Genomic DNA, 15,828 nt, shown 5'->3' on the forward strand with positions numbered 1-15,828 from the left:
CTATTTAATTCTCACAATGCTAGTTCAATTTAGCATCTTCACTCAACAGATCAGAACACAAAAGGTAAATAAGTGAAGCAATGTGCAAATTTCAGTAAGTGGGGACTGTATATTCTCCAGTTGTTGGAGATAGTATTCTATATAGGTCAATTAGGTCATTTGCTAACCTTTATCATAAATGATTTTTAGTCTCCTTGCTCTAATAGTTATTGAAAAGTATGCCAAAATCTTCAACAATGACTGTGGATTTGTCCATTCATCTTTTTACTTTTGTTAATCTTTGGTTTGTATAACCTAAAGCTGTTACTAGCTATATACAAATTTGTGACAAGTTTAAGTAAACTTCTTTTGAGATTTAAACTTCTATCATTATGAAATGTCTCCCTGCTATCTCTCACAATATTTCTTGATGTATTTTTTTTTCTGATCTTAATATAGAGATACCAACTTTCCTATAGTTGGTATTAGCAAAGTTGAAAGTAGAAATATGAAAGAAACACAATGCAGTTATACTTAACATGTGTCAGCTGCTAAAAGTATACGGTTGATTTTGTGCTTTTCACCCAGTCTGACAATTTTCTTTTTATTGGAGTGTTTAGTTCACTTTCATTAAACTTAGTTATTAATAATGTTGGGTACATCAACACTTACTTTTATGTATCCCTCTCTGTTTTTTTGTCCTTTTATTCCACCATTCTTACCTTCTGGTATTGGTCAACTACTTTTATTATTTTACTTTTCCCCATTAAATTATACTGTCATGCATAATTACTTTAGTGGTTACCATGAAGATTGCAATATTATGCTTAACTTAAGAAAATTATGCAGCACTTGTGAGAGCATGACACACTGTAAATCTGCTCATCTGTGTCTATAAAACCAAACATAGATATATTGTATAATCCAGCTATCCTATCCCATGTATCTCCACAGCAAAAATGAATGCTTATGTCCACAAAACACATGTATAATAATGTTCACAGCAGCAATATCTCTAAAAAAGAAATGAAAAACCATAAAAAATTCCAACAGAAGAACAGATCATCTGTGTTACATCTTATAAGGGAATATACAAAAAAAGAAAAGGCACCTGCTACATGCAATGACATGGGTGAATCTCACAAAGATGTTAAAAAATAAAGATGATTTTACTTATGTGAAGTTCAAAACATGTAGATTTTGAACGGGGAGATACTTGGAGAAGATATTTTTATTCAGTTGATAAGGTAAATTACTCAGTTATTACATTTTTTTCCCTGAATAAATAAAATCTCAACAGGCTGATGTCATTTGAATTCTACCCAGCAGAAGCCAACTGCACATTCCTGAACACATTTACCCTTGAAATGACACAGACATGTTTCCAGAGGGTCCTGGAAGAGGAAGTGAAGTTGGTCGAGACATGGGAGCTGTATAGCAAGTAGTTGCCCAAGTAAGATTCAGCTTCAGCAATAGCTGATTGGTTTAAAATAAATTACAGAACACCCACTCAGGACAACTAAGGTAGTCATTAAATACAAAGTTATAAAAAATTTATAGTTAAGAATATGATCAATTATATATCACAACTGGGAGGAAAAAGTAGGAAAAATATTCAAAACATTCAATAGTAAAAAAAAATCAAAGCATAAATACAGTATCATTGTCCTTATAAAATATGTGTATAAACAGAGAAAAAGAAAAATGTCTGGAAGGTTATGCAATATTATGTTCGCATTGCTTCTCTGTGTTCTCTCTGATATTTTTTACTGATACAATACTTTTATTAAACCTACGGTCCATATTCTAATTTTATCAATAATCTCAATGATCCTTTAAAATATTTTTTCTCCTAGCAAAGGGTCTAAAATTCACTATGACATATTACATTTAAGTGTTATACCTATTTAGTCTCCTTTAATTTGACCATTTCTCAACCTTTTTTTTTTTTTTGGCTTTTTATGATTTTCTATTTAAGCCTATTTCTTAAATAACAGCGGTCATACATTAATATAAATATGCATTTTACAATTCTATAAAAAGGAAGCTGTTTTCAGAAAGATATTAATATTAATACATGACCATTGTTAAATTAAGAAGTAGTCTTAAACAGTCGTCTCTTGAACTTTGGGAAAATGCTAAGGATAAATAGGTGCCAAGTTTGAATGACTTTTGTTTCCTTCAGCTCCCAACACCTGCTTTAACGCTTTGACTTTTAGATATGGCCAAAGAAGTTAGAGTATTGCCAACTTGGACAAAAAAACGGTTCAAAGTCCTTAAGAGAAGTCTCATAGGTATTGATGATGTTCTAGATTCTTTTATGTCTTCCTGATAAATGGGTTTAATCTGCTTCTAATTCATTCTTTCTAGCCCGATTTAATCTTGTTCTATTAGTCTCACTTTACATCTAACCTCACTAAAAAACTATAAGGCATAAAGCTTATTGAGTAAAATGTATTTATCTCCACTGAACACCTATGTCTTCAGTATAATTTAGTCATAACCTGAGAATGCTTGCTGTCATCAGAGCGTCTCTTCCACAGGAAGTACTAACGCGTGTTATCTCATTTCTTTATGAGCCTTCGTCACAGGCTACCTGACATTTACTCCCACATGATCTTCTTTGCTTAGTAATAAGCAACTTACTTCTACTTAGGGCAAGTGTCCTCTCAAGTACTAGAATAAGTTCTGGCATATTGTGGGCAGGAAATAGACATAAAAAGTAGACAAAATATATCTCAAGGATATCATCACAGTAAAACAGATTACCTTAATTCATACTAAATGTGAGGAAAGACATTTGTAATGAATTATTGAGTAAGATAGGAAGATTAAAGGTTATTTAGAGGTTATGTGAAGTATTTGTTTTTTATAAATGAAAACAAGTTCTGTGGATAAATTTTCACTATATCAATCTTAGCTCTGAAAGTAACTATGTGTCTTAATATTTTATCTACATTACCTAGATTTCCTTACCAATAAAATGAGAAAAACAGTAGTATCTAGTACCTCAGAGATGTTGTCATAAGTGAGAAAAAAAAATTATCTATTTTTTATTGATGAAGAAATTATTTCATATCCATATTCCCTTATTATAAAAGTAAATTCTTTTCTGTTCTTACCATTTTTCTGAGTGAAATTTGAGCTTCTTATGCCTGCTCTTCCTTATAATGTTTATGTGTTACACAGCATAGCTTGCAAATGTAATTCACACTAATACTACACACTAAGATTTTTAGAAAGAAGACAGGAGCTACAGAGAGACAGATACCATTCTGCCTTACAAAACTAGCTTAGAAAATCTGACACACTTAGGTAATAAATTGAAAATATGAACAAAATCTCAATCTTGTTCCCTGTCAAACCCAAACTTTTATGCATATGTGCACATTTATAACTAACATCTAATTCTAATACCTGAAATTATGAACCCAACCTTGTCAACGTGACTTATATAATAGAGTCTCCTAAGACACTTGGTCTTGAGATATTAGATCCATCTTGTAAAAGATTTTTTACAGATCTAATCTGTAAAAACAAAAAGAAAAAGAAATACATAGTTCTGAGTTGTCTTACTTGATAATTTGTTCTGCTGGAATTATGCATAAATTGTATAATTTGTTATACAAAATAAATTATGCATAAATCTGTGTAATTAAAAAAGGCGAAAATACTCCCAAGGTTTATCAAATCAGTTGGGACTCAGAGTCACCTACTGATAAAGTTAATTCTTTTATTGGGACCCACAAATGGAATCCTCCCTCGCCCCCAGCAGCCCAGACCACATCACAAATCTAAACCTAAGCAGCCTGCACTTACAGAAACACTTGTCCAGGAAACCTAACATACACCAAGCATAATCCTGCAAATCCCCTTTAGCTAGCTCACCTTACCCTAGATATCACAGGACCTGGTAGCTTTATAAAGAAATCACTGACCTAGCTAATTAGGCCATTTCCACATTGCTTCTTCTAACATTCTATGAATTTCTCTCTTGTCCAAAATCCCTCTGGAAGAGTGTGTCACTGCTTCTGAGGCACTACAGTCTCCCAAGCTATGGATTGTTTTCCTTTGAATTGAATAAAGGACATCAAACTTTTACTAAATTGTTTGTTTTGTCATGTGACACTGCACACATGGAATTATAAAACCAGTGATTGGATTAAATTCCTTTTTCAAACTAAGACTTTGAGAGGTCTTTTCTCATTTTAATTACTAAGTCATGTGAATACTTTTCTGAAAAAAGTAAATCATATAAACATGCACAGAAGGAAATATTCAGAAGAATGTACACTAAAACATTAATGGTGATTATTTCTGGATGCTAAAAAATATGAGTACTTTTAACTTTCTACTTTAAAATTCAACTTAGATTACTAATTTTTTTCAACAAGACTGCATTAATTCCATCATCAGGAATACATAACAACAATTTTTTCCATTTAAAGCATTTTTCTAAGAGTTGAGGGCTAGCTTCTACATATGAAAACTAAACAAACAGGCTGGCAAAATGACAGGTAACAGCACTAATACTAATGTGACTAAAGAAATAAACCTACAAAATCTGTGCCTTCTTTTACCATATTTCATTAACATGAGACACATTCCTTCCCTGTTAAGATTCTCCTTTAAATGAGCGCAATTTGGGTAAGTGACACTTTTAAGACTAAACAGTGTTTCGTCCATAGTAGAAGCTTAATAAATGTGGCTTTATTGTCACCTTTCTCCTTTGAATGACCTGTTATTGTATCATATGGATATAATCCTGTGAAATTGCTAAGAAATGCCTGTAATAGTCAAACTGATTTATAATTTAGCAATTTCTTGGAGTACTTTTGTTCATAAACATGCATATTACATAGCATTACATTTTGTATTTTTTATATTTGTGGGGAAAATGGAACTTTCTGACTAGGATTCCCACCTGGCCTTAAGAGCACCCACTGTGTATACAGTAAGAGCCTGCTTGCACATTTATGGGATGTTTACCTGCAACAGAGCAGCTTATCAGTCATGGGAGTGCCAGCCCAGGGGAAGGGTGGAGAGGAAACATTCATTCTCTTCTCCCCTCAGTTCTGGTACATAATTGGTTGGACATATGCCAGTTACCAGAAGCCCACCCAAAGAGTTCATCCCAGAGCCAGGGTGGGGAAGAGTAGCCAGAGAGAGTGGGGAGGGAGCCATGGTACTCCAGTTCTCCTGGAGAATTAAGTTCATACTGGGGAGCAGAACCTATTGCTGGCCTGGGGAGAGCATTCAAGCCAGCTGCGGTACCAAGCTGTCTGTGACTGCCACAGAATAAACATGGTACATGTCACTTTACCCCCAATGTCATGCCCTTGCCTCGGTGAATTCATAGAGAACTTGCAACAGGCGGACCACCTCATCCTAGAGATACAATATTAGAATCTCTTTTTATTATCTATATAATGTTGATCACTTAGATGTAATGTGATTAATTTAATATTTGCATAATATAAAATATTATTTTTGGACAAACTCCTTCAAAGTTCACTTTCAGGTGTAAGTTACTGTTTCTTCATCAATGTTTCAAAACCTGATTGGGACATGTACACCTTTGATAGTCTCATAAAATTACAGACTTTTTCCCCAGGAAAAATATACATTAATAAAATAAATATATAATAATTTAGTATACAATTCCAAGGCAAATCCTTTAAGATAAAGGGTTCCTGTTCTAGGCCATTTGAGAACATGACTCATATTCTTATTTACAAGTTCCCATTACAATTAACTTCATATTTTCATTGCTCCTTATCTATGAATGTGGAATAATAAGTTTTAAATTTAAGCACTTACTCTTAGCCACTATTCTAGTGCTCTGTTAATATTGACTCTCGTAATCCTCATTTAAAACCCTCTGAAATTGGTATGATTGTTGCACTACAATAAACTTTCCAACAGAAAGATACTGAAAATACTGCCCAAACTCACAATTACTAAGTGGCAAAATCAAGATTTTAATTCAGATACTCTAGATTAGGGGTCAGCAAACTTTTGTAAAGGATCAGATAGTAAACTTGTTAAGTTTTATGGGCCAAAAGGCAAAATCAAGGATATTATGAAAGTGTGTATTTGACAAGACAAGTAACAAATTTCCACAAAAGTTTTTATTGACAAGATTCAAAACCTTATTTATGGACACTGAAATTTGAGTTTCATATAATTCTGACATCATGAAATATTCTCCTTTTGGTATGTTGCCAATTACTGGAAAATGTTAAAACCAGTCTTAGTTCACAGGCCATACAAAAAATAGGCTACAAGCTGGATTCAGCATGCAGGGTCATACTTTGCTGATTTCCTCCTCAAGACTCAGAGACCATCATACAGTACTGCCTCTCAGTCTACACAATTAATGTGATTTGAAAAAACCTGATGCTCCCAAATCTTATACATGAACTGATTAATACAACATATTTCTCCTAATGGATTCCCTGGGGAATAAAACTCCTGCCCTTCTTCACAGAGATATTTCCTAATCCAAGAATATTCTTAATCCAGGAATATTCTTAATCCAAAAGTGCTCCTAAACAGACGACTGTTACTTTCTTACTGGAATCAATGATACCATCTCCTACTCATTTTCTAATCATGTCTATGAAAAATATCTAAAGTAGCTAATGTGCAGTTCTACCTAAGCATTGGTCTCTTCCTAAATATAGCACTCTGTAAAGGAGGACTAATTCTACATCATGAAAAATGCTTAGACAGAGGATTGGCTAAAAGAGGACAGGGTGAGGGGTGAGACAAAACCTCCTCCCAAAACCACATATATTATGAAAACATAGCAAATACAACTAATCCTGAAAGAGCAATAGGAAAGAACACTGCGACAGATTGACTACATCTGGGGGAAAGAGCAGACCTCAGGGAAAAGGATAAAGTACCAAAGTGGGTATCTGGCAGGACCCAAGCCCTTCCACCATGCCAGTTCACTAGTGGGAGGAAGAAACAGAGCAGGGAGGGGTGGAGGCCTAGGATTGCCGAACACTAGTCTTGGAGATCTGCTCTGGGATTATTAACCTACATTACATGGTGCTCTGGAGATTAGCGGGGCTGGAAAGGTAAGACAAGTGGAATACCTGGAAAGACTGACATTCCAGCTGCCTATGGAGAACAGGCACCCATAACTGGCCACTCTGGGATACAAGAAAGATGGGTACTCTGAGAGACTTCCCAACATCTGGAAGGCTGCTGAAGGGGCAAGGATTGCACAAAGCTTGCTGCTCAGGAGAAAGGACAGGTAGACAAAATTGTCCCAGCGCACTCAGCCCAGCAGATTGGAAACTTTTAGGAGCTTCAGGTGATCCATCCCCATGGTGGCTAGACAGTTCTGAGGCCCCTGTCTGTCATACACAGTCTGCTGAGCTCACAAACTGGCAGCCCCTGCCATTGCACCAGGCCAGCCAAAGGGCAACCCCACCTATGACAGATACAAGTGCAAAGCACAGAGGCTTCTCCCTGCATGCTCAGCCCACTGACGCTGAGAGTGGAGACAGGCACTGCAAGCAGGAAGCAGGAAAGACCTCTTTCTTCCCAACAGGCAACAGCACCACTCCCCTGCAACCCCCAACATTGCTGCAGGGACTGAGCAGGTCCAGAGAGTAGAACTTCTGGGCACTACAGGATGACACCTACAAATATGAAACATCAAAGGAACTTGGTTCAAACCAAAATTCCACAAACACCAGAAAGAGGGCAAAGTAAAACTGAACTCATCAATCTTCCTAAACAATCTTCAAAACAAATATCATAAACATGCTCATGGAGCTACAGAAAAATATTCAAAACCTCAGGGAGGAATTCAAGAAAGAGATAGAAACTGAAAAATACACTATCTGAAATGAAACATACAATGGAGGGATTTAAAAGCAGACTAGATGAAGTACAGGAGATGGTAAATGAAACAGAAACTAGAGAACAGGAATACAAAGTAACTGAAGCACAGAGAGAAGAAAGGATCTCTAAGAATGAAAGAATAATAAGAGAACTGTGCAAACCAATCCAAATGGAACAATATTCGCATTGTAGGAATACCAGAAGAACAAGACAGAGAAAAAGGGATAGAAAGTGTCTTTGAGGAGGTAACTGCTAAAAACTTCCCCAAGTTGGGGAAGAAGACAGTCTCTCAGGCCATGGAGGTGTAGATCTCCCAATACAAGGGACCCAAGGAGGAACACACCAAGACATATAATAATTAAAATGGCAAAGATCAAAGATAGAAACAGAGTATTAAAAGCAGCCAGAGAGACAATAAAAAATCACATACAAAGGAAAATCAATAGGCTATGATCAGAGTTCTCAGCAGAAACCTTACAGGCCAGAAGGGAGTGGCATGATATATTTAATGCAATGAAACAGAAGGGCCTCAAAGCAAGAATACTCTACAAAGCAAGATTATCACTTAAATTTGAAGGAGCCATTACACAGTTTCCAGATAAGCAAAAGTTGAGAGAATTAACCTACCACTAACCATCTTTATAGTGTACTTTGGAGGGACTGCTATAGATATAAGTGTTCCTAAGGCTAAATAGCTGTCACCCAAGAAAATAAAACCACAGTAAAGAATGTAGACTAATTAATCACTAAGCAAATGCAAAATTAAAACAATTACCCACAAAGTCAGTCAAGGGATAGACAAAGAGTACAAAATATAATACCTAGTATACAAAGAATGAAGGAGGAAGAAAAGGGAGGAAAAAAACAAAAAATAACCTTTAGATTGTGTTTGTACGATCATGCTGAGTTAAATTAGACTGGTAGATAGTAAAGAAGCTATCCTTTAACTTTTGATAACTATGAATCTAAAGTCTGCAATGGCAATAAGTAAACATCTATCGATAATGACCCTAAATATAAATGGACTGAGTACACCAATCAAAAGACATAGAGTTACTGAATGGCTAAAAATACAAGACCCGTCTATATGCTGCCTACAAAAAAATCACTTCACACCCAAAGACATACACAGACTAAAAGTGAAGGGATGGAAAGAGAAATATGCAAATAATAGGGAGAAAAAGCAGAAGTTGCTGTACTTATATCAGATAAAATAGACTTCAAAACAAAGAAAGTAACAAGAGACAAAGAAAGACATTACATGATGATAAGGGGATCAGTCCAACAAGAGGATATAGCCATTATAAATATCTATGCACCCAACTTGGAGCACCTACATATGTGAAACAAATACCAACAGAATTAAAGGGGGAAATAGAAAGCAATGCAGTGCATGTGGAACATTTTCAAGAACAGATCATATACTAGGCCACAAAAACAGCCTCAGTAAATTCAAAAAGACTGAAATTGTACCAAGTAGCTTCTCAGACAACAAAGGTATGAAACTAGAAATAAATTATGCAAAGAAAACAAAAAAGCCCATAAACACATGGAGGCTTAACAACATGCTCCTAAACAATCAATGGATCAATGACCAAATAAATTGAGATCAAGCAATATATGGAGACAAATGACAACAATAACTCAATACCACAAAATCTGTGGGACACAGTGAAGGCAGTGCTAAGAGGGAAGTATATTCCAATACAGGCTTACCTCAGAAAGAACAATCCCATATGAACAGTCTGAACTCACAATTAATGAAACTAGAAAAAGAAGAAAAACTGAGGCCGAAAGTCAGCAGAAGGAGGGACATAATAAAGATTAGAGCAGAAATAAATAAAATCGAGAAGAATAAAATAACAGAAAGAATCAATGAAAGCAGGAGCTGGTTCTTCCGAGAAAATTAACAAAATTGATAAACCCCTAGCTAGACTTACCAAGAAAAAAAGAGAACCTACACACATAAACAGAATCAGAAATGAAAAAGGAAAAATTACTACAGACACTACAGAAATACAAAGAATTATTAGAGAATACTATGAAAAATTATATGCTAACAAACTGGATAACTTAGAAGAAATGGACAACTTCCTAGAAAAATACAACCTTCCAGAAAGAAACAGAAAATCTGAATAGAAATTAAATTGAATTGGTAATAAAAAAACTACCTAAGAACAAAATTCCTTGGACCAGATGGCTTCACTCCTGAATTTTATCAAACATTTAGTGAAGACCTAATACCTATCCTCCTTAAAGTTTTCCAAAAAGTGGAAGAGGGAATACTTCCAAACTCATTCTATGAGGACAGCTTCACTCTAATACCAAGCCAGACAAACTCAACACAAAAAAAGAAAATTACAGACCAATATCCCTGATGAACATACATGCAAAAATACTGAACAAAATATGAGCAAACCGAATTCAAAAATATATTTAAAGATCATCCATCATGATCAAGGAGGATTTATTCCAGGGATGCAAGGATGGTACAATATTAGAAAATCCATGAACATCATCCACCACATCAACAAAAAGGAGGACAAAAACCACATGATCATCTCCATAGATGCTGAAAAAGCATTCAACAAAATTCAACATCCATTCATGATAAAAACTCTCAACAAAATGGGTATAGAGGGTAACTACCTCAACATAATAAAGGCCATATATGACAAATCCACAGCCAACATCATACTTAACAGCAAGAAGCTGAAAGCTTTTCCTTTAAGATGGGGAACAAGACAAAGATGCCTACTATTCCCACTTTTATTCAACATACTACTGGAGGTCCTAGCCAAAGCAATCAGACAACTCAAAGAAATAAAAGACATCCAGATTGGTAAAGAAGAAGTGAAAACTGTCACTGTTTGCAGATGACATAATATTGTACATAAAAAACCCTAAAGGATCCACCCTAAAACTACTAGAACTAATAACTGAATTCAGCAGTGTTGCAGGATACAAAATCAACACAAAGAAATCTGTTGCCTTCCTATATACTAATGATGAACTAGCAGAAAAAGAAATCAGGAAAACAATTTCATTTACAGTTGCATCAAGAAGAATAAAATACCTTGGATTAAACCTAACCAAGGAAGTTAAAGACCTATACCCTGAAAACTACAAGACACTCATGAGAGAAATTTAAAAAGTCATCAATAAATAGAAATACATCCCATGTTCATGGATAGGAAGAGTTAATATTGTCAAAATGGCCATATTGCCTAAAACAATCTACAGATTCAATGCTATCCCTATCAAAATACCAACAGCATTCACTAGAATTCATATGGAACCACAATAGACCCGAATAGCCAAAACAATCCTGAGAAGGAAGAGTAAAGCTGGGGGGATTATGCTTCCCAACTTCAAGATCTACTACAAAGCCACAGTAATCAAGACAATTTTGTACTGGCACAAAAACAGACCCATAGATCAGTGGAACAGATTAGAGAGCCCAGATATAAACCCAAGCATATATGGTCAATTAACATACAATAAAGGAGCCATGCATATACAATGGAGAAATGACAGCCTCTTCAAAAACTGGTGTTGGCAAAACTGGACAGCTACATGCAAGAGAATGAAACTGGATTACTGTCTAACTCCATACACAAAAGTAAACTTGAAATGTATCAAAGACCTGAATGTAAGTTATGGAACTATAAAACTCTTACAAGAAAACATAGGCAAAAATCTCTTGAATCATAGGCAACTTTTTCTTGAACACATCTCGTTGGGCAAGGGAAACAAAAGCAAAAATGAACAAATGGGACTGTATCAAATTAAAAAGCTTCTGTACAGCAAAGGACACCATCAGTAGTCAAAAAGACATCCTACAGTCTGGGAGAATATATCTGTATATGACATATCCGACAAATGGTTAACATGCAAAATATATAAAGAACTCACACACCTCAACATCTAAAAAGTAAATAACCTGATTAAAATATAGGTGGAGGATATGAGCAGACACTTCTCCAAAGAAGAAATTCAGATGTCCAATAGACACAAGAAAAAATGCTCCACATCACTAATCATCAGGGAAATGCAAATTAAAATCACAATGAGATATCACCTCACACTTGTTAGGATGGCCAACATCCAAAAGGCAAGCAACAACAAATGCTAGTGAGGATGCAGATAAAGGGGAATCCTCCTACACTGCTGGTGGGACTGTAAACTAGTTTAACCATTGTGGAAAGCAATATGGAGGTTCCTCAAAAAACAAAATAGAAATACCATTTGACCCAGGAAGTTCACTCCTAGGAATTTACCCAAAGAAAACAAGATCCCAGATTCAAAAAGACATATGCACCCCTATGTTTCACAGTACTATTTACAGTAGCCAAGATATGGCAGCAACCTAAGTGTCCATTAGTAGATGAATGGATAAAGAAGATGTGGTACATATACACAATGAAATATTATTCAGCCATAAGAAGAAAACAAATCCTACCATTTGCAACAACATGGATGGAGCTAGAGGGTATTATGCTTAGTGAAATAAGCCAGGTGGAGAAAGACAAGTTCCAAATGATTTCCCTCATTTGTGTAGTATAACGGTAAAGAAAAACTGAAGGAACAAAACGGTAGCAGACTCACAGACTCTAGCAGGGACTAGCAGTTACCTAAGGGGAGGGGTGGGAGAGGGTGAGTGGGGAGGGAGAAGGGGATTGAGGGGCATTATGATTGGCACACATGGTGTGTGTGTGGAGTCACAAGGAAGACAGGGTAGCACAGAGAAGACAAGTAGTGACTCTGTGGCATCTTACTATGATGATGGACAGTGACTGCAACTGGGAGTGTGTGTGGGACTTGATAACATGGGTGACTGTAGCAACCACAGTGTTTTTCATGTGAAACCTTTATAAGAGTGTATATCAAGGATACCTAAAAAAAGAATTTAAAAAAAAAAAGAAAATGCCTATACAAAAAGAGCATAATGTGGAGGTGTTTCAAAGTGGTTTATGAAAATTAAGGGCATTTGATGAGGAACTGGGAAAGAGATGTATCCTCATGGTTCCATCATTAACTGGGAGGATAAGTCCTAGAAACCAAGTAAATGGGTAAGTCACTATTCGGCAAGACATGCCTGATATCTTCTTATTAAGTTATTCTATATCCTGAAACACAAAAATGCATTTCATAAGAAAAAAACTCAAAATGACCTCCAGCTTGTCTTTTTTGCCCCTCTCATGGTTCTTCTTTTGGAATACAGCAAAACTTGGAAAGAAAAGGGACTCATGACATACCTCAAGGCCTTTCTTGGAGCCCAGACAGGCTATATAAGAGGACATTCTTCATCATTAGCAAGTCTCCATCATCCATATTAAACATACCCAGATGGAAGTATGAGGAAAAAATCAGATACTGATGACCCTTCCCTGTATCACAAGGAAAAGTCAGGTTCACTGAAGCCTGATACTGGAATCTGTTTCTATGTTCACAGCTATTTCCTGTCAACAGAGCCTATGAAAATGCTGTGGATTTGTAGTAGGCGTCTTGCTGCAACAGAACTTCCAAGAGAATCTCAGGAGAAAGGAATCCTATTTTTGGAGCCTCAGTATCATGTCCTTCTTGGACCCAGCCTTGGGGACAATTCCAGCTCTACATTCGCCAAAATAAACACGGGGCTATGCTTCTTCAATTGGAACCTTCATTCTAGGTCTCAAATACTCAACTTCCCTTTGACAGCCATATTTGGGTAACTAATATTTTTTTGCAGTATAAGGTAAAAGAAAACCCAATATAACGAATTTCAAGAAACTATGCAACTTACAATTGGCTCCAGAGTAGGGTACACTTAATGTACTGCACACCTACTGTGTATTTAGCACTAGGCTGGACAATGGATAAGGGTGCACTGATGAGGGCAACAGAGGCAAAAGGCCTCTGCGGTTAACTAGGGCATCAGAATCTGACAGGCACAGATTGATTCACACAGGGATCTGGTCCACAGATTCCTCAGCTCCAGAAATGCAAAAATTAACCTCTACCATCCTACACTAGGCCAATTTTGATCAGTCTCCACTAGGTCACAGGTCACAATAGCGCTGTCACGGGGTCAGTTGGTCGCAGTATAACACACCTCAGTCACAGCTGACTGAGGACATAAAAAGGCCCCGCCCCACTCCCAGTTTCAGGAGACTAATCGAGGCCAGTTAGGGCGTGCCCACCACGCACACACCCTGACCCCTTCGCACTGACCCTGGCCCGGTGACACACACTCTCTAATCACATCCCACACTGACGCAGTCTACACAATCGCACGCACACTCATTATCCTCAGCAGGTGACTCACACAGGGCTGAGGCTCCGGCCTCCACCTGCGCCACCTACGCTAGGGAACCTCTGGGCACCCTGCAGTGAGCTCCTTCTCGCACCCAGACCTGGGTCACCTCACCTCACCGCACGCAAAACCATGATCGCAAGGCTGGCGGAAAACGAACAGAGGTCGTAGTTAGGTTCCTCTGGGTCTGCGAGAAACGTAATCTATGCCAGAAAAGCGCCGACTCCGACACAAGCACACCCGCGCGCCGGGTGTCGGGGCCGCGCCGCTGCTAGCGGGTCGCCCCGTAGACTCCTGGGAGCTCCAGCTCACGCGGAGTGCGCAGGCGCAGACGACTGAACCTTGGCCGTGGGTGAGGTTGGCGGGTCCTAGGAGCTTCGGAGGAGCGGGCGGGAGCCCGGAGCTCGGGTTTGGGAGGGCAGACTAGGGAGCGGGACCCGGTGAGGAGGCCAGGGAGGAAACTGGGAACCCACGCTGGGCCTGGCCATTCTGAGGAAGGAGCGGAACCGAGCCCGCGGTAACCAGACACTTAGGTCCGTGCGAGCGGGGCCTCGGGCGCGGTCCGTGGGCGTGACCCAGAGGGTGACAATCGGGCGTGACCTGGAGCGAGCTCCGCGAGGGGAGATTTTGTTTGTTTTGACACCGAGGAAGCTCCATCGCAGGGGCGTCTTGCAGCGGGCGCTGTGTGTGTGTGTGCGCGCGCGTACGTGTGCACCGTATGGAGGCGGCCTCCTGTGCCCAGCCTGCTGTTTGGGTGCGTGCGATTCAGAGATGTTGCGGCCGATTGTGCGTGAAAGGTGGACGGAGTCGTGTTGCTGCGTGAGATTTCCACTGTACGTGTTTGTTTTTAGATTAGGTATGAGTCGTGTTTGAGACTGTAGGTGACTATGGAGAATCGAAAGTGATTTGTGATGTGATTCTGTTACTTTGCCTGGACTTAATTATGTACTGTGCTGTCTCAGGTTGTGGGTATACGGGTGCTATGGGCTGGTGGTTTTCTGAAGTTCGATTGAATGTAACTGTTCATGTGTTTGTAACCTACTGCTATTATTTGTAATGGTTTTGTGATTGAGCAACTCTGTATGATCACTATCTAGTGGGGTATGTAAGATTTATCTAAATAGTGGTCACTAAACTTGCCTCCAAAATTGTGACTCAGCAGCAATTAACAAACAAAATAGAGGTATAAATATTGGAAAGAAAGAGGTAACATTTCATAATTCCCAGATGGTAAGATTTATCACAGGGAAATGCTATAGGAACTAAAACCAGTGTGTTGAAATGACCAGTGTTCCATGAGCAATAGTATGCAGGAAAAAAACAATTTTTACCCATAGCTAATCACTTTCAACACTGATATATAAGTGAGGTTTCCTGCTCTGGAAGAAAGCTGTGGCAGAGTCAATAGCTTCTTCAGGCATCCAAGATAATAAAACAGTATTTGGTATACTTTAATCACAAGGCCTCTCTCATTTTAATAATTAAATATTATTTTGCTAATTAAAGTATTCACTGTAGAAGTCAGTACTTTAGACTTCATTTAGCAAAATACTATACTCTCTGGAAGTCTACAGAGGGGAAAGATAATTTGTATTTCCATATCTGTACTATGAAAATATGTTATTCAATAGTTAATAGTTAAATTAGCTATCAGTAAATAAATAACAGTTAATTTTCACTAATAAACTATG

General features: G+C 37.7%; 2 protein-coding genes across 12 annotated transcripts in view; one reads left to right on the plus strand and one right to left on the minus strand.

Moving 5' to 3' along the window:
- Window positions 1-15,828, minus strand: part of ZNF461 (zinc finger protein 461) — a 147,491-nt gene that overhangs the window by 46,579 nt on the left and 85,084 nt on the right. For 2 of the 6 annotated variants that reach the window (XM_017678467.3, XM_017678470.3), the window contains exon 1: window positions 14,252-14,391. The exons of 2 other annotated variants lie outside the window; for them this stretch is intronic. In XM_017678467.3, the coding sequence (XP_017533956.1) occupies window positions 14,252-14,271 (20 nt within the window). In that variant the 5' untranslated portion in view covers window positions 14,272-14,391. Of the gene's footprint in view, window positions 1-14,149; window positions 14,392-15,828 lie in introns of those variants that run through there. 2 more of the 6 variants (XM_017678468.3, XM_037013833.2) reach the window with 2 other exon arrangements.
- ZNF382 (zinc finger protein 382) overlaps window positions 14,356-15,828 on the plus strand; it is a 30,880-nt gene continuing 29,407 nt past the window's right edge. For 2 of the 6 annotated variants that reach the window (XM_073226244.1, XM_073226248.1), the window contains exon 1: window positions 14,496-14,670. Coding sequence is in view for 2 of the 6 variants with exons in the window: in XM_073226243.1 (XP_073082344.1) it covers window positions 14,909-14,970 (62 nt within the window). In the remaining 4 variants the exon portion in view is untranslated. The other 4 variants (XM_073226243.1, XM_037013824.2, XM_073226245.1 and 1 more) reach the window with 3 other exon arrangements.

The sequence above is a fragment of the Manis javanica genome, chromosome 17 (assembly GCF_040802235.1).
Source record: "Manis javanica isolate MJ-LG chromosome 17, MJ_LKY, whole genome shotgun sequence".
NCBI lineage: Eukaryota > Metazoa > Chordata > Mammalia > Pholidota > Manidae > Manis > Manis javanica.